Source organism: Solanum dulcamara, chromosome 12 (genome assembly GCF_947179165.1).
Source record: "Solanum dulcamara chromosome 12, daSolDulc1.2, whole genome shotgun sequence".
NCBI classification, from domain to species: domain Eukaryota; kingdom Viridiplantae; phylum Streptophyta; class Magnoliopsida; order Solanales; family Solanaceae; genus Solanum; species Solanum dulcamara.
In genome coordinates, this window is record NC_077248.1 from 56,394,405 (window position 1) to 56,413,118 (window position 18,714).

Sequence of the window (18,714 nt, forward strand, 5' to 3'; positions counted from 1 at the left end):
CAACACCAGCCCGAGATTGAGATCGAGAGAAGATTCTAGATCCGAAGGTGGAGCCACCAATAGCTCTAGTTTATCAATAGTTGGTGGGCTCGAGACTAGCCTAACCCCCATCCAAGCCAGCCGTAGCTCCAGACCTAACGACGATGTTTGCCCATATTTTAGCTGCCATTGGGGTATGCAGCAGGCCCCAGCTCCCGCCACTCCAGTACCACAAGACCAGTCTACACCAGCGGCACCGGTTGTTCAGCAGCCACCAACACCAGCTACTCAGCCTGATGAATTGGAGGGTGTCATGCCACTTTGAGAGCAAAAGATGTTTGGGGTATTCCTTAGACTATCGCCGCTGAGATTTTCTTGGGTTGTGGGTGAGAATGCCCACAAATTTCTACTTATTTGTTGTGAGCCTCTACAGACCTTGGGTTTAGTGAAGTTGAGAGGAGCTAACTTCACTGCTTATCAGCTAGATGATCCTACCCAGTAGTGGTGGCGTGCATACTTAGAGATCATGCCATCTGGGTCCCCACCAATGACATGGACTAAGTTTTTAGGGGCCTTCTTGGCCCGGTTTATCCCCAAGAGCATCAGATATCAACTCTAAGATCAGTTTTCATGAAGGGAGCAAGACTCTATGACAATATCAAAGTACGAGGCCCAATTCCACGAGCTTTCGAGGCATACCGCCATGATCTTACCTACTGAGGAGGAAAGAGTTTGGTGCTTCATCAATGGATTGAGGCTCAAGCTACGGATCAAGACTTAGTCTTTATTCTCAATGGGTGGCTTATTTCTAGAGGTGGTAGACCATGCCCACACGCTCAAGCAGCTCCATCGCGAGGCCTAAGGGGCAGCAATAAGAGAGCTAGATAGGAGGATAGCCGTGATGGGCGCCAGTTTAGACCCCAAGAGTCCTATGATAGATCTCACTAGAGATTTCAGTTGGGCCAGTCTAGCCGGCCCTTCCAGGCCTCTTTTCAGAATTTGGAGGTTGATTAGCATCGTCAGATTGGTTTTAGTGTCGATTTGAGTCAGGGTCGAGCTGCTTTGCAGATGGGTCCTTTAAGCCGAAGTGGCTAACTTCCATCTTTCAGTAGATATTCTGAGAGGTTCTATGAGTGCAAGGAGATAGATTATTGGTCCCGTAAGTGCCCTCAGTGTAGGATAGCCTTACCATCTCCATAGGAAGGTAGACCCATGCCAGCACCAACACCTCCTGTTAGAGGTAGAGGTCAGGGTCAGGACTATATGGGTGGTCATCAAGGTGCATATGGAGGTACCCGGGGAGGAAATATAGGAGGAAGAGTTGATGTGCAAGGTAGAGGTGCCCAAGCCCACTTTTATGTAGCTCCAGCTAGAGCGGAAGCTGAGGCCTTGGACGATGTGATCACAGTTACAGTTTTATTATGCCATCAGTTAGCATCCACTTTATTTGATCCAGTCTCCACATATTCTTATATATATATTTATTATAGCCCTCGGCTGATTATGAGCCCAGAGCCATTAGTTGAGCCATTGCACGTTTTGACCCTGGTAAGTGATTCTTTAGTAGTGGATCAGGTCTTTAGATCCCGTGTGATGACTATTCTAGGGCGTGACACTAGAGTTGATCTAATTTTGCTTGACATGGTGGATTTTGATTTGATTTTGGGCATGGACTGCAGAGATCAACCATGTCAAGAAAAATAACATACGGTCTTGAGCTCTACAAGGGCCATGCGGTCTTAAATTGCCAAGACTATTACCTTAGCCATGCTTGATATCTTACTGGTGGTGTGGCAGGGCTCTTATCGTCACACATCAGTTGGGGTGATCTCTTTTGTTCGGGCTCGAAGGTTAGTGGCTAGTAGGTGTTTGGCATACTTAGTTTGAGTTCGATATGTGAGTAGAGAGGACCCTATAGTCGATTTAGTACCTACTGTCCAAGAGTTTGCAGATATGTTTCCTGCCGATTTGCCTGGCCTCCCTCCTAACTGCAATATTGACTTCGCTATTGATGTAGAGCTGGGTATTCATCCTATTTCCATCCGACTGTACCCTATGGACCCTACAGAGCTGAAGGAGCTCAATGTTCAGCTTCAGGATCTCATGGATAAGGATTCATTCACCCTAGTGTATCGCCTTGGGGTGTTGCAATCCTGTTCATTAAGAAGAAGGATGGTACTATGTAGATGTACATTGATTATAGGTAGTTGAATAAGGTGAAGGTGAAGAACCATTCCCCATGCCTAGGATTGATGATCTATTCGACCAACTTTAGGGTGTCGTGGTGTTTTCTTAGATCGATTTGAGATCTGACTACCACCAGTTAAGGACTAGGGATGAGGAGATCCCTAAGACAGCATTTAGGACTCGTTGCGGCCATTATGAGAGATTAATGGTTTTATGCCAGGTTTTCAAAGTGTGAGTTTTTGCTTGAGTCTGTAGCATTCTTGGGGCATGTGGTGTCCAAGGATGGCATTTTATGGTAGATCCGACGAAGATTGAGGCTATTCGTGATTGGGCCAGACCCACCTCTATGACTGAGATTCGTAGTTTCATCGGATTGGTCGTGTACTACAGGCATTTTGTTGAGGGGTTTTCTACTATAGTGGTGCCTTTGACTAGTTGACTCACCAGGATGTCCTATTTGTATGGTCGAAGGAGTGTGAGAGGAGCTTTCTAAGGCTTAAGGAGTTGCTTACCACCTCTCCTATATGTCCAGTTGAGGGTGAGGTATTCACCATTTATTGTGATGCATTCGACATTCCTTTGGGTTGTGTGCTGATGCAATAGGGCTGGGTTATGGCTTATACATTAAGGCAACTTAAATTGTATGAGAACAACTACTTTACCCCTAACTTGGAGTTGGCGGTGATAGTTTTTGTGCTTAAGATCTGGAGTCACTACTTGTATGGAGTTCAATGCAAGAATTATATTGATCATAGGATCCTTGAGTACATTATGAGATAGAGGGACCTTAATTCGAGGAAGCACCACTAGATTGAGCTCATGAAGGATTATAACCTCTTTATTCTCTACCATCTGGGCAAGGCGAATGTAATAGCGGATGCCTTGAGTCGGAAGTCGGTGAGTATGGGTAGTCTGGCCTTCCTTTCTACTGTGGAGAGACCATTAGCTTTGGACATCCAGTCCTTAGCTAATTGGATAATTCTTCTTGATATCTCTAATTCTCGGTGTGTGCTAGCTTATATGGGAGCTTGGTCATCTCTATTAGACCAGATTCGCAGCCATTAGATTGAGGATAAGGGTTTAGTCACACTTCCAGATCAGGTTTTGGAAGGTGACACTAACCTGGCTACCTTAGATTTAGATGGGGTATTGAGGTTTGGTAGTTGACTTTGTGCTCCTAGAGTTGGGGGCTTGATTTATATTATCCTTAGCGTGTCCCATAACTACAAATATTCTATCCACCTAGGCACCACTAAGAAGTATCACGACTTAAGGCAGCAATACTAGTGGAGCAGCATGAGAAGAGAGGATTTGAGGCTTGGTCACGAGCTTCAGAGATTACCTATTCTCGAGTGGAAATAAGAGAGGATTACCATGGATGTCATTGTGGGGTTGCCTCTCACTTCCTGTGGTCTTGATAGTATTCGGGTTATTGTTGATCGATTGACCAAGTCAACACACTTTCTTCCCATTCATACATCCTATAGTACTAAGAGGTTGGCCCGTATTTACATTTGAGAGGTGGTCCGCCTTCATGGTATGCTTTATTCTATCATCTCAAACCGGGGTTGAAAGTTCACATCTAGCTTTTAGAGGAACATTCAGGAGGAGTTAGTTACCCATGTCGACCTTAGCACAACTTTCCACCTGCAGTCTGATGTTCAATCAGAGCACACTATAAAGGTTCTCGAGGACATTTTATGAGTTTGTGTTATGGATTTTGGGGTCAATGGGATCAAGTTTTCAGATGGCCCCGTTTAAGGCCTTATATTGTAGGTATTGTCACTCTTCAGTTGGTTGGTTTGAGTCTACAAAGCCCAAACCATATGGTACCGACTTGAGGAAGGATGCCTTAGATCATGTGAGGGTGATTCAAGATAGGATCAAGACAACTCAGAGTAGACACCAGAGTTATGCAGATTTTAGGCATTGGTCTCTGATATTTGCCATGGGTGACAGAGTATTCCTTAGTATATCTCCCATGAAGGGCATGATGGGATTAGGGAGGCGGGGTAGGATTAGCCCCGGGTATATTGATCCTTTTAAGATATTGAGGATAGTTGGCAAGTTTGAATATGAGTTAGCTTTGCCCCTGGCCTTTCCAGCTATTCATCCAGTTTTACTAGCTTTGCCCCCCGCCTTTTCAGCTATTCATCTAGTTTTCCATGTTTGAATACTGCACCGGTATGTTCCAGACGAGTCCCATGTGATTCAATATGATGCGGTTGACTTGGATGATCATTTAAGCTATATTGAGAATCCAATTGCTACTTTCTCCATAGATGTCAGACAGTTGCATTCATGAGCCATTCTTGTAGTTAAGGTCCTTTAGCGGCATCGTCTAGTTGAGGAATCTACTTGGAATACCGAGCACAAGATGCGGGCAGTGTTCCCAGGTTTATTTAAGTCTTCAGGTATTTCTTGACTCTTACTTTCACGGACGAAAGTTCTTTTTAGTAGTGGATGTTGTAATGACCCTCCAAGTCATTTTTGAACATAAGCATTCATTCCGTTGTTTAAACCATTATTGTAGCGTCCCCAAGTAAAATATGACTTGCGGGCACTGATTGTTCAGTCTCTTTGTCATTCGTTTGGATTTTAGTCCCATTTTTTGTTTTGGAGCTTTTATAACTTGAAAAGTTGAATTCAATCATAACTTCAGGAAAATGACCTCATAATAGAAGTCTGATAATTTCTTCAACTTTGGAGTGGCTAAATTAGGCTAGTAGAATGGTTGACATGAGTTACGAGGCAATCAATATGAGTTTAGGATAATTTGCATTTTTTTCTTTAAAATTGGCTCACAATTGACTTTGGTCAACATTCTTGGAAAGCGCGCTCGGATAAAAATTCTGAGAGCGTGGTTAGTTCCAAAATGTCGAGTTTGGTGTAGAACAATCCTTTGTTCGCTTCCCTAGGCGTTCTGTCTAATCCTTAGGCCTATTGTAAAATTTAGCTCAAAATGGCCCTTGGGTGTGGTAACGACCTCGTATGGAAATTTTGACTATGCTATTGAGTCCAAAATATCAAATTTGGTAGGTTAGTGTATCTCGTTTGTACGCATGATATTTCAAACGAATTTCGAGCACCCCATCAGAGTATTTGAACTTGGTGAAAACTCAACTTTTAACTAATATCTGGTGCAGCACAAATTGGTCTTCGCATTCTTGGAGCCTTGGCCGCGTTCACAGAGGTGTGGGACTTTTACCTACGCCATTGCGGGCCTATTACTCACAGTTCTAGGATATAGGTTAGCTTGCCTACTGATGGGTCGTAGTAGTCGCCATCATGACCTGAGAAATTAGGTCATGATATTTATATAGAACGACGTGAATACAGTAAACCCATAATTACAATTCATCATCACAATTAAACAAATACAATAATTATCACAAGTATCAATGCAATGCAATGCGCTATGATGAGGCAATGATATGATAGTACGGTAGGGTCAATGATGTCGCACAACCTGTTGTATACGCCTTCTAAGTTGTGCTACCAAGTAGGTCTCATGGGGGTCTCGCAGACCATATACCTTATCACAATCTCAATGTATCACCTACTTTGCCACCCAAATCATGGACAAGGACTCATGTTACTAATGTCTCATTCGCTTGCCAACTATCTCGTGGTCAAGGATACAAAAGATGTCACATTTTCTTTCGCAAAAGGATTTCCACAGTCTTCAACATCCCAATGATCAAGGATAGTATGAATGAGGATGGATGCAATCACAATATTATATGTCATGGAGGTAATATTCAACTCAATATGTAGTACAAGTTTCAGAGTTCCTAAAACTTAACATAAGCATGATATTCACCCTCACGACAGTAATGTAAAGGAACTACATCTAATTAAGTGGTCATCCCTTTATCAACAATATCTTAATACTCAGGCATGCTCAAAACCCCCAAGTCAAGCACTTTGGCAGGCATTATGAGTCAAATAACCTCTTCACATCTCTACTCAGCTCAGTCATAGATTACACAGTCTCAATCACAGATAACATATCACATAAGGCCCCACTCGGGCAACATAGCACATATAAGCCCCCACTCGGGCATGACAAAAATAATTATCAATCCCAAACTATACTATGACCCCGTCCCAAAGTCTATAATATAGAATTTGACTAATTGCCCTGACTCAGCCCCAAGAAGGATAGCCAAACCTACCTCGATAGCTGAAACTAGATGAACACCTCCATCGAATGATCAACTCTTGAATTCAATGTCCAGAATGACAATTCACTATTAAGAATGAAATATACGCATCATAAGGAGTCCAACGATACCCATATTGATAGGTTTCAAAACCAAGGGTAAAATAATACAAAAAATGATTTGAAATGGGTAAAATCTAGAATTTTATTGAAAAACATGTTCTACTCATAATACAGAACTCCCAAAGTTGAACACTGTTCAGGTGAGAATTATGCATTGGAATAGCAATCTAGTTAAGGTCGCAATCACGAAAGAAAATGGAATAACCCATCGTAATCGCGAATTACCCCTCACGATAGTGAAAACCACATTTTAACTCATTGCGATCGCCTGACCTGAGGTTGCGACCGCGATGAACAAAATACTTGCACAAGAAGATTAGAATCTGCAATTTTTGCAAAGTCTAAAAAATTCTTGGTTGGACCCTCAGAATACTCATATATCATATATACACTCATACTAAATTCGATGTTTCGAACTCAATGGAACTATCATAATTTGAATTTGAGGTTTCCTTGACCCATGATCTGTTAATTTGTAACGAAATTAGTTTCGACAATTGAAATACCCAAAATACCTTTAGAACCACTAAAAATTACAACAAAGCTATTTCTAGTGTTAGAATCATCCCTCGAACCCATTTGAATCATTTCAAATCCAATCTGAGTAGATTTGGAGACCAAAGTAAAACTTAACTCTTTTAAAACTAATTTTCGAACTCGAGACCCCAAATTCACATATCAACCCCAAATCTATTTCTGATGACTCTCTTAAACCAATTTCTACGTTTTAGAGCTAATGGAATTGACAAAATTCCATTCTGAGACTCGTGACTCCTTTTAGTACTGAAAACCATTTTTTCACAACTTAACTCTATAGAACTCAAGAATTTTCCCATTTCACTATCTATTAAGGCTTTAACGCATTCAACCTCACAATGTGAACAAATAATACTCGGGGCACTAATGATAGGTGTAAAATTGTAATTTCACGCCAATTTTCAAAAATGACCCTCAAGCTCATTACAACATCCACCACCAAAAAGGATGTTCCTCCTCTAGCATAGGATAAGGGAAAGTAACTGGAGTCTCAAAAAGCTGAGGGTACTGGGATCGCATATCAAACTCTAATTCCCAAGTTGCCTCCTTAATAGGTCGATGTCGCCACTACACTTTGATCGAAGCGATCTCCTTGGTCCTGAGCCTAGGAATCTGTTTGTCTAGGATAGTTACCAGATCCTTCTCATAAGTCAAATCTAGACACAACTCTACCACATCATAAGAAATCACATGGGACTCGTCTGGTATAAACGTGCGAAGCATAGAGATATGAAACATCGGATGGACAACTGACAATCTAGGGGGCAAGGCCAACTCATAAGCCACCCATTCACTCTCCTCAAAATCTCAAATGGGCCAACAAACCTTATGCTAAGCTTAACCTTCTTACCAAACCTCCCCACATCCTTCATCGGCGATATTTTTAGCCACATGCAATCACCCACCATGAAATCTAAGGGACGAACTCTTTGGTCAGCATAGCTCTTCTACCGACTCTGAGCTATCAGTAGTCGACTTTGAATCAAACGTACCAATTCCATAGCATCCCCAAGTAAGTTAGTATCCAATGCATCAACCACAAATGAATCCAACCACCCAATGGGTGACTGGCAGCTACAACAAATTCCTATAATAACCTCAAATGATGTCATCTAAATGGAGTAATAATTATTATTATAGGCAAACTCTGCTAAGGCCAAGTGTTGATCCTATCAGGCACCAAAATCAAACACACAAGCCCTAATAATATCCTCCAACAACCAAATAGTCCACTTGAACTAGCCATCGGTCTAGGGATGAAATGCTGAACTCTGATCTAGTCGCGTACCCAAACAATGCTGCAGTGACTCCCAAAAGTGAGAGGTGAATACAGAACCCCGATATGACAAAATAGAGTTAGGCACCCCATGTAACATAACAATCTCCCAAGGATAGATCCTAGCTAGTTGCTTCATAGTATAGCTAGTCTTCACTAGAAGGAAATGGGCTGATTTGGTCAATCGGTCTACAATCACCCAAACAGAGTCATACTTACCCAATGCCATAGGTAATCCTGACATAAAGTCCATGGTAATATGCTCCCACTTCCACTCGAGAATGGGCATCCTTTGCATACGAATTTCTGATGCTTATACTTCACTTGTTGAAAATTTAGACACTTAGCCACAAAATCAACAATGTCCTTCTTCATGCCACACCACCAATAATGTTTCTTCAACTGATGAAACATCTTTTTCACTCCAGGTGAATCAAATACTTGGAGAAATGATCCTCCTCCAATATAATACGTACCTAGTCACCAACTTTAGGCACACAAATACGACCATTAATCATCAAAACTCCCTCTGATTGAAAAGACGATGATTTTACTTCACCAGTCAACACCTTCTCTCGAATGGCCCTCAAATTGTCATCCTCAAACTGGTGTGCCTGAATTTGGTCCATCAAGGTAGATCTAGATTCTACAAAGGCCAAAATGCTATGATCTGTAGAAATATCAAGTCGGACCAACTTCCTAGCCAATGACTGAACCTCCAAACACAAAGGCCTCTTATTCACCTTTAAAAAGGTCAAACTATCCACACTAGGTGCTTTGCGGCTCAACGCATCCGCTACCACATTAGCTTTGCTAGGATGATAAATAATGGTGATATCATAGTCTTTTAATAACTCATACCACCTACGCTGCCTCATGTTCAGATTTGGTTGAGAAAAGATATACTTAAGGCTATGGTGGTCAGTAAAGATCTCACAATGCACACCATAGAGATAATGCCTCCACAACTTCAAAACAAACACCACCACCGCCAACTTTAGGTCGTGGGTAGGTTAGTTCTTCTCATGTACCTTTACCTGTCAAGAAGCATAAGGCTCTACCCTTTTACATCAATACACCACCCAAGCCAACTCTAGAAACATCATAAAACACAATGAAGGCCACACCCTCCTCGAGTAAGGCTAGAATAGGTGCTGAAGTCAATAACTCCTTGAGCTTTTAAAAGCTTGCCTCGTACTCCTCCTCCAACTAAATTCCATGGTGTGTTGAGTTAGCCTAGTCAATGGGGAATAAATATAAGAGAAGCCCTAAAAAGACCGACTATAATATATTTCCAACCCAATAAAACTCTAAATCTCAATAGCTGAAGTAGGCCTAACCCAATCATGAACCATTGCAACCTTGGCCAAATTGACCATAATACCATCCTTGGTCACCACATGACCCAAGAATGCCATAAACTCGAGCTAAAACTCACTTTTGGAAATTTTACATACAACTTCTCCTCTCTCAATCTCTGAAGGACTGTCCTCAAGTGCCTAACATTATCAGCCTCATTCTTGGAATAAACCAAGATGTCATCAATAAAAATGATGATAAATGAGTCCAAATAAGGCCGGAATACCCAGTTCTTCAGCTCCATGAAAGCATCTGGGCATTATTCAACCCAAAGGACATAACCACAAACTCATAATGACCATAACGAGTCCTGAATGCAGTCTATGGAATATCAGACTCTCAAACTCTCAATTGATGATAACCCGACCTCAAATTGATTTTGTAAAAAACTGATTCATCCTGAAGCGTGTCAAATAAATCATCGATGTAAGGAAGAGGGTACTTTTTCTTGATGGTGAATTTGTTCAACTATTGAAAGTCAATACACATCCTCATAGTACCATTTTTCTTTTTCACAAATAAGACTGGTGCACCCCACGATGATACACTAGGCCGAATAAATCCCTTCTTCAACAAATCTTTCAATTGTTCTTTTAACTCTTTCAACTCTACTGGAGCCATCCAATAAGGAGAAATAGAGATGGACTTGGTGCCCAGCTCCAAATTAATCACAAAATCGATATCACGGTCAAGAGGAACACCCGGCAAGTTTGTGGAAAATACATCCATAAACTTTCTGACCACCCTCGTAGTTTCTAAAGGAGGTGAATTTGTAGTGAGATCACATACATGAGCCAAATAAGACAAATATCCCTTATTCATAAGATGACGAGCACGAATATAAGATATCACCCCTTTAAATAAGAACTCAAATTACCCTTCCACACCAAGCTAGGCAAACCAGAATAAGCTAAGGTCACGCTCTTTTCATAACAATCTAATATATCATGATAGGGAGATAACCAGTCCATACTGAATATCACATAAAAATCAAGCATGTCCGAAAAATTAAGTCTGCACGGGTCTCTCTACCCTAAAATATCACCAAACACCCTCGATATACCCAATCTACTACTAAGGACTCACCTATCGGGGTAATAGGCACAGTAAAAATCTCATACACATAATCACTACCCACATCAAAATATATCAACAAATAAAAATAGGTAGACCTTGGGTCAAATAAAATTCAACCAGGATGCTGGCAAACCAGAACAATACATGTAATAACTACATCAGAGGCCTCTGCCTCAGATATACCTAGTATAGTATAGAACAGCTAACGGTCACCTTTGTCCTGTGAACCTCTATAAGTGCCACCCCTAGCTCTACCCTTAGCACCCTTGGTGCCACCTCTAGTGCCCCGTGTAGTACCTCAAATGGCTAGAGCAAGAGTAGAATGAACTGGCGGTATCCCAAGCTGCCCAATAGAAAGAGCACGTCTAGGGAAATCTTGGGCCTTATACCCAAACTCATCACATACAAATCATCCCTGTAGAGGATAACCAGAAGTGTCAATATGGCCTCTAAGTCCCGAAGAACTACTATAACCCGTCTGACCCGACCTAGATCCACCTATACCATCTGAGACCTGAATAGCTGCCGCGAATCAACCAATCATGGATCCCATTGATCAGTCAAGTGTTATCATTTTAGGACAATAAAATGGGAAGCATCTAACTTTAATGGTTCGATCCCATGGGAAGCATCCGACTTTAACAGTTCAATCCCTTCCTACATTGGCGGCGTAGGTCATGAGGTTCGAGTATGGACTATACTCTTATCCAACTCGGTGCTCGATACTCCTACCAAGACTCAATGCTCATAAGAATCCATCCAATCAACTCAATCAAATCATATCGACAAGTCTCATTTACAACCTTCTCAACTCATCAACTCTATCACAATCAAATCTCTCCCAATCATACTATCCGATCAATCCCAATCACATCTTTCAAGAGTAGATTAAATATGCATTTATAACAATATATAAACCTATCCAATCGTTTCTCTATTCATTAAACAAATCTTTTGGGACTCAACACAACTCCAAGGTTTTAAATCAACAATTCAAGAATAAGCAACATATTTAAGAAAATTGACATTCTTCATCATAATCAATATAGTTAAGAAATTAACAATATAAGTTCGACCTCTCATCTCAATCAACTCATAACAACATGTAGCACATCACTTTCTTGACTCCACAACATCAACATAATAGAAATTAGGGTAATAGATGAAAATGACCTATTTGGACCTAACTCTATCATTGAACTTCATTCTTATGGACAATAAATCTCAAAGAAGATGTAGGGCACATGGATGGACTCAACCCATTCTTTGAGTAGCCTTACATACCTTAGTGAATCCTTGAAGAAAACCTTGATGTTGGGTCTTCAATGGGAAGCTTGAATCTTTGAAGCTCTTGAAGCAATCCTTATTGGAAAAGGATTTGAAGGAGAAGAGGGAGAATTTTCTAGGGCTTTTAGAGAGAGAGTGGGATTGAAAAATGGTCCAAAAATGTTCAAGGCTTATGTATATATAATTTGGGAAATACCCAAATTGCCTTTTCTCCAAAAATCTGGAAAAACAGGCTAAAACGCTCCTGGCGCGATTGTGGCGTGTCGCGCCACTGTGGCGCCAAGTCGAATTTAGGTTTAAAACCTGCACATATGATAGTGGTGCGTCGCGCCAAGGACCAAACTACTAAGGCTGTTTTGTGGCGCGATAGTGGCGCGTCGCGCCCTTATAGCGTCAAGCCTATATTTTCTGGGTTTTGGAAAATAGGCTTAAAAACCCTGCACACCTCCTAGTGGCGCGCCGCGCCAGGGACCAAACTACTGAGGCTTGTTCCTGGTGTGATAGTGGCGTGTCGCGCCACTGCGGTGCCATGCCCAGGTTTCTAGCAGTTGCCATGCAAGTCTGAAATTCTTACAGTACTAGTCCGTCTTAGGAGAGTTATAACTCTTGACTCCGAACTCCAAAAATTACAATCTCGGTGGCATTGGAAAGAAGACTCGAAGACCTTTAATTTAATAGGTGATGGGCCACCCAGATCGTCTTTATTCAAAAGATATGGTCGCTAGAAGTCGACCCCTTATACGAGCTTATTCTAAAACTTAGCCAAGATGAATTCTTTGGGCTTAGCTTGGTTCTAGGGATCCTTTATGACCCCACATCACCTCTAATGCTCTCCAATTACTTGGGAACTCATTCTAACTCATGCATACACTTCACAATAGTCGGGTTCGATCCTACACGTATACGAAGAAGGGTCCAAATCTTAGTGAAGAATTTTGGGGGGTGTTACAGTTTCTTGAACAACTCGTTCCTATGCTTTCGTTGTTGTAAACCTTACTTACATTCACCTATGGTGGTGATGGATGGTTATGACATGTTCTATGCCTTGAATACTTCTCTATATATGGTTTATACTTTAAGTACGTGACCTACTCGTGCCTATTACACTTTTCTCCTCAGGCTCCATTTATGAGTGTCAAAAGTCATGACAAGTATACAATATGATTTTATAGTATTTCTCTTATTCCATATCCCATGTTCTAGGTTTTTAGTGATCTTTCCTTTGTTAAGATAGTGGTGTTGATAGCAGTTGAATGATGGTTTAGATGAGAAGATAGTTCTCCCTTATTGGGAAGATTGAGGTATGCCTATTTTACCTAAGGTTATAAAAGTGGAGGGAGATCAAGGATCTATTGTATTAAATAGTTAGATAAAAAGTCTTAATGTGACTCTTGGTAAAATTCCTTGAAAATTTCAGCTTGTAAAGATGTTAGGAAAGTTAATGGCTATTAGATAGGGTTGTTACCTTAAAGTCCATGAAGTGGTTATAGCGATACACTTGAATATTATGTTGATAACATATGACTGAATGCATTTTGCACTAGAAGTTCTTGATTTGAACTTGAGGTTAGCTGAATGGGATAGTAAGAATGAGCTTGGTTTAAGGTACCTTGTGACCCTAAAACACATCTGATACGCTTATAACACTTATTAAAGGACCTTAACACACAAATACAACTAAAAAGTTATCGGATTTGGATTTATATGCATACGAAAAAAGGTTTGATTCTTTTCTTAGAAGTTGCAGGGTGTTACAATATCTCCCTCTTAGAATCGTTCATCCTCGAATTAAGATCAAAGCTAGAATACACATATGAGTAGAATAAACCAAGATTCCTTTAGGATACTTCTGATATATATAATAGCATAAACTGAATTGTACTAATAATAGGGGTCCAACAATCAACAATAAGAAGTGTAGAAGCACGGGCTAAGAGTGTAAGAATTAGCTTAGGCATGAAGACATAAGCAAGAACATGTAAGACATGGAAAGGAAACTCTTTTAACATTTTTGAGGAATAAATCATAGGCATAATTCATGCGAGACACTAATATGAGTTCATAAAGTATGAATGGTATAGATTTGAACATGGACCACACACCATTTGAAGCTACTTGACATAAAATTTGGGTCTGCGGGCATAACATAAGAATAGTCCTATTATACCTTAAGCGATACGACAATCGACTTTTAAGCTTGGAAACACTTTTCAACTATGCTTCTTCTCTTGAATACTACCTTTCATCAGCTGCAACTTATAACTCTCACAAGGATACATGTAACTACTTTTGCTCAAGTCTGAGTCTAACTACATGCTCTCACAATGTTCAAGGCTAACCTGAACTCGCAAGGTGCTACACGCAAGATAAATCTTCTAATTTTATAATTCTGTGGGGAATGGGTTTCTGAGGTCTAGGTCTACGGACCCTTCTAGGGTGGTAGACCTCCCTACGGACCGTCCTGCATGTTTGTTGGGAAGGGTACTGGGACAGGTCCTCTGAAGTTTGGTCTGCAGGACCTTCTATGGATCGTAGGAGTAGGGTCGTAGAAGCACACTGGGGGGTTCTCTGAAGTTAGGTCTACAAGACCTTCTACGGTCCGTAGACCCTTTTATGAATCGTACAAGAACTCGTCTTGTACACAAGTAACTTTCAAGTCTTTGAACTTTTCCTATAGGCACTATTTATGGTCCGTAGAGACTTCTACGGATGTAGAAGTCGTCCATAGAAAAGTTTAAAAATAAGCTAAATTTTCTAAGTGTAGGAGTGAGCTACGAGCCCCACCCACCTATGAACCATAGCTCCATCTACGGTCCGTAGGTGCTGCTCGTGATTCACAGTTCTGAGAATTTTTTTTAACTTTCTTTTGGACTTTGTAGACTGATTTAAGTTTGAATTTTTTGAAGTGTTACATGAACAGAGGTAGAACTTACCGCAGATTTTTCATGTGCAAAGTTCAATATACCGAACTTCTGTCCTCTAGTGATAACCCCATTGAAACTCACATAACTTTGTAATAAACAGAAAGCAAATATCAGATATACTAACACAACAATTAGAGGAATAAGTGAACCAAAAATCAATACTTGAGAGCATAATATAAATTTGGCATGATGGTGCTCCATCAGCTTTCTTAAAATTTCGTAAAATATACTGTCACTAACATAGTCACATAGCATCAGAAAATATTAGAGAGGAAATAGAGTCGAAAGATATAAAACATCAACTTAGTACTGATTAATTATAAAGGGATAATACATACGTACTTTTCAACTATAACTGCAATCGTTAAGACACACTTTAATTATATATGAATCCTATTACTCTCCTGAATTATTTTAAAATGTAATAAACACATCCTTCAGTGTTGAGGTGGCACAGATAGTGTGTTCACTCTCTTTGAGGCAAGTGAAAGACGAAAAAAAGTATTAAATCTGACTAATTTAGACACATGTCCAGTTAATTGGACATTTTCATTATTAATTAATACACATAAGTAATTAACATTAAAACTTAAGTTGAAATAGAGCCCAATTTTATCATTTTTAGAAATATAAATATTTTTTTCACAACATACTTAAATTTCTGGTGATTTTTTTTCAAATATTTCATCAATTTGTATAATATCAAAAGAATTTTCCTTTTTCTTTTTTACTCATACACTTAAACATGAAATTAAAAAAAAATGTATATTAAAGATTTAGTTTATGAAATATATGGTGAACACAATTTAAATTAAATTTTTTTTTTTAAAAAATAATTTTTTAATTTTTTTTTAGATCGATGATTTTCTAATTTTTTTTTAGATTTGAGGATTTCCTAATTTTTTTCAAGATCTGACGATGCACTGATGTAGCACTAATATGGCGCTAACATAGAGGTGAGTGTAAAATACCTCTCTTCATGTGAGTGATTATATATATTTTAGGGTGTATTTATTATACTTTAAAATAATTTATGATGGTAATAAAACTTATGTATAGTTAAATTGTGTTTTAGCAATTTCGATTATTGTTGAAGAGATCCTAGTGTATTATCCCATCCCATTAATTATATAAAAAATTACTAATTGACAATCCAATTCATACGTAGCACAGACTGATTCAGTAGGCAAACTAAGTTGTCCCCACATCTACAGTTCCTTCAAAATCCTATAACTTCATCCAGCAGAATTAAGCGGGTGATCAACAAATTGTCTCTAAAAATATGATTCAGAAATAGGTCAAACTGGAGTGATGCTTGAGAAACTAACACGAATACACAGTAATATTAATGAACATAGATATCTACCATTTGAAGAACTTAACCTCAGATTTGATTCATCCGAATGTCTCAACCAAGAAAACAAAATTCTGATGCAATTTGAGATTAAAACGGGATAAATACATGTTCTAGTCGAGAGGAAGAGAATGAAACAGGGGAGAGAGAAATATAAGAAAAAGCAATAGAGAGTAAAATTGGGTGAGAATGGGAATGGAAAGAGAACCAAGGTAAGAGAAGGGAAGCAAGTGTGAGAAATCCAGAAATAGGGCTAAAGCAAAAGACACGTATGTAATACGTGTTTGCTAACTAAAGTACGTAATAATCGTCCCAAGAAACTGCTAAAGATCATCATTTCACTATGGATGAAAGAAAATTTTTAAAATTAAATTATTTTTAATTATAATAAAGATAAAATTTTCGGATGAATTAAAAAAAAAAAAGTGAGAATAGAGAATATGTAAAATTGAAACGTGTAATGTCTTTAAATTGATTTTTATTCTTTTTGTTTTTAAAAGAAGATCATTACTGTCTGCCCCAAATCTATGAATTCGCCCAGGAACTGTACCTGGATCATATGCCTGATTTGCAAGATAAGAAAGGGCAGTGACCCAAACGGAGTCAAACTTTCCCAGGGGTGTCTTAGGAAGACCTATCATGAAGTTTATAGCTATGCGACAAAAGGAAAATTTCCCACAAATCGGCGATAGTAGCTAACAATCGATTCTATGCCCTTTCATGCATAAAAGACTTTCGTTCTCTCGCTTTTATTAAGTCTCTTTATACACAGTCCCCTTGAAGCCATGAAAGGGTGCTTCCTTCTTTCTGGAGCAAAGGTAAATCTTTAATCCGTTGCGCATCTTTCTATAAAATTTTTGGAATCTCTGAAATGTTTAGAAGAAAAGTAACACTTGATAGTGTCGCCAGAATAATACTCTTGCTTGAAACCTACCAAAATCCTCAAAAAATATACACTACTTGTCTTCCCATAAAGCAGAGACAGAGACCCTTCTCCACAAAAAAATTCCCTGAGTATGAAATGCCTTCAGTGACATGGGGAATGGTTCAAGGGCGTAAGGAAAAACTGGTGTCTCGGCTCATAATTTGTGACTATTTAAAGAGTATAGGCATTGTCCCCAATGAACTAGAAGACCTAGAATTGCCATCCACTGTTGAAATAATGCGTCAACGTGTTGAGTTTCTTCACAAACTTGGACTAACAATTGATGATATCAATGAGTATCCTTTGATGCTTGGATATAGTGTGAGGAAAAATATAATTCCTGTTTTAGCCTACTTAGAAAAAATTGGGATTGAAAGGTCAAGACTTGGTGAATTTGTTAAACTTTACCCGCAGTGTCTCCATGCAAGTGTAGTAGTGGAGCTTGTTCCAGTTGTCAAATTTTTACGAGGCCTTGATGTTGAGAAACATGATATTGGGTATGTTTTAATGAAATATCCTGAGTTGTTAGGGTTTAAGCTTGAGGGAACAATGAGTACTTCAGTGGCGTATTTGGTCAGTATAGGGGTTAATCCCAGGGATATAGGGCCAATGGTAACACAATATCCTTATTTCTTAGGAATGAGAGTTGGGACAATGATTAAACCATTTGTGGACTATTTGGTTTCGTTGGGTCTGCCAAAGAAAATTTTAGCAAGGATGCTTGAGAAACGGACGTATATACTTGGATATGATCTTGAAGAGACAGTGAAACTGAATGTAAATTGCTTACTCAGTTTTGGAATTAGTAGGGAAGCTTTGCCTTCTGTTATTGCACAGTATCCACAAATTCTTGGCTTGCCTTTGAAGGCTAAGCTGTCATCACAACAGTATTTCTTAAACTTGAAGCTCAAGATCGATCCTGATGGGTTTGCTCGTGTAATTCAGAGGATGCCACAAATTGTTAGCCTCCAGCAGCATGTGATATCGAAACCTATCGAGTTCCTTCTTGACCGGGGTTTTTCAGTTGAAGATGTGGCTAAGATGATCATAAAATGTCCTCAGTTAGTTGCTTTACATGTTAACCTCATGAAAAATGGCTATTACTTTTTTAAGAGCGATATGGGCAGGCCAATGAAAGAACTTGTGGACTTTCCAGACTACTTCACTTATAGCCTGGAATCAAGAATCAAACCAAGGTATGAGAGGTTACGTAGTAAGGAAATCAAATGTTCTTTGGCTTGGTTTCTCAACTGCAGCGACCAAAGATTTGAAGAGAGATTGTATGGTGATTATATAGAGCCTGAAAGTTCTGGTCCATCATTTTGCATGGGTGGGAAGTTAGAGATGTCATGCAGTAATATTGCATCAGAAGACGAAAAGGAGAGTGATGATGAAACACTTTATAGACGCACTGTCTCTCTGTAGGAACTTTGCAAGTGAATTTGGTATAAATTATAATATCTTTCAGTATTAGCTTAATTCTTCAATTATTTTCTCTTATTTCACTGCCCTTCTAACTTG

At 39.5% G+C, this 18,714-nt stretch overlaps 1 protein-coding gene across 17 annotated transcripts in view; it reads left to right on the top strand.

Annotated features, from left to right (window-relative positions):
* The first annotated feature begins 16,770 nt into the window (after positions 1-16,770).
* Positions 16,771-18,714, top strand: part of LOC129876053 (transcription termination factor MTERF4, chloroplastic-like) — a 34,753-nt gene continuing 32,809 nt past the window's right edge. For all 17 annotated transcript variants that reach the window (XM_055951344.1, XM_055951350.1, XM_055951354.1 and 14 more), the window contains exon 1: positions 16,771-18,638. In XM_055951344.1, coding sequence (XP_055807319.1) covers positions 17,140-18,618 — 1,479 coding nt within the window. In that variant the 5' untranslated portion in view covers positions 16,771-17,139 and the 3' untranslated portion in view covers positions 18,619-18,638. The remainder of the gene's footprint in view (positions 18,639-18,714) is intronic.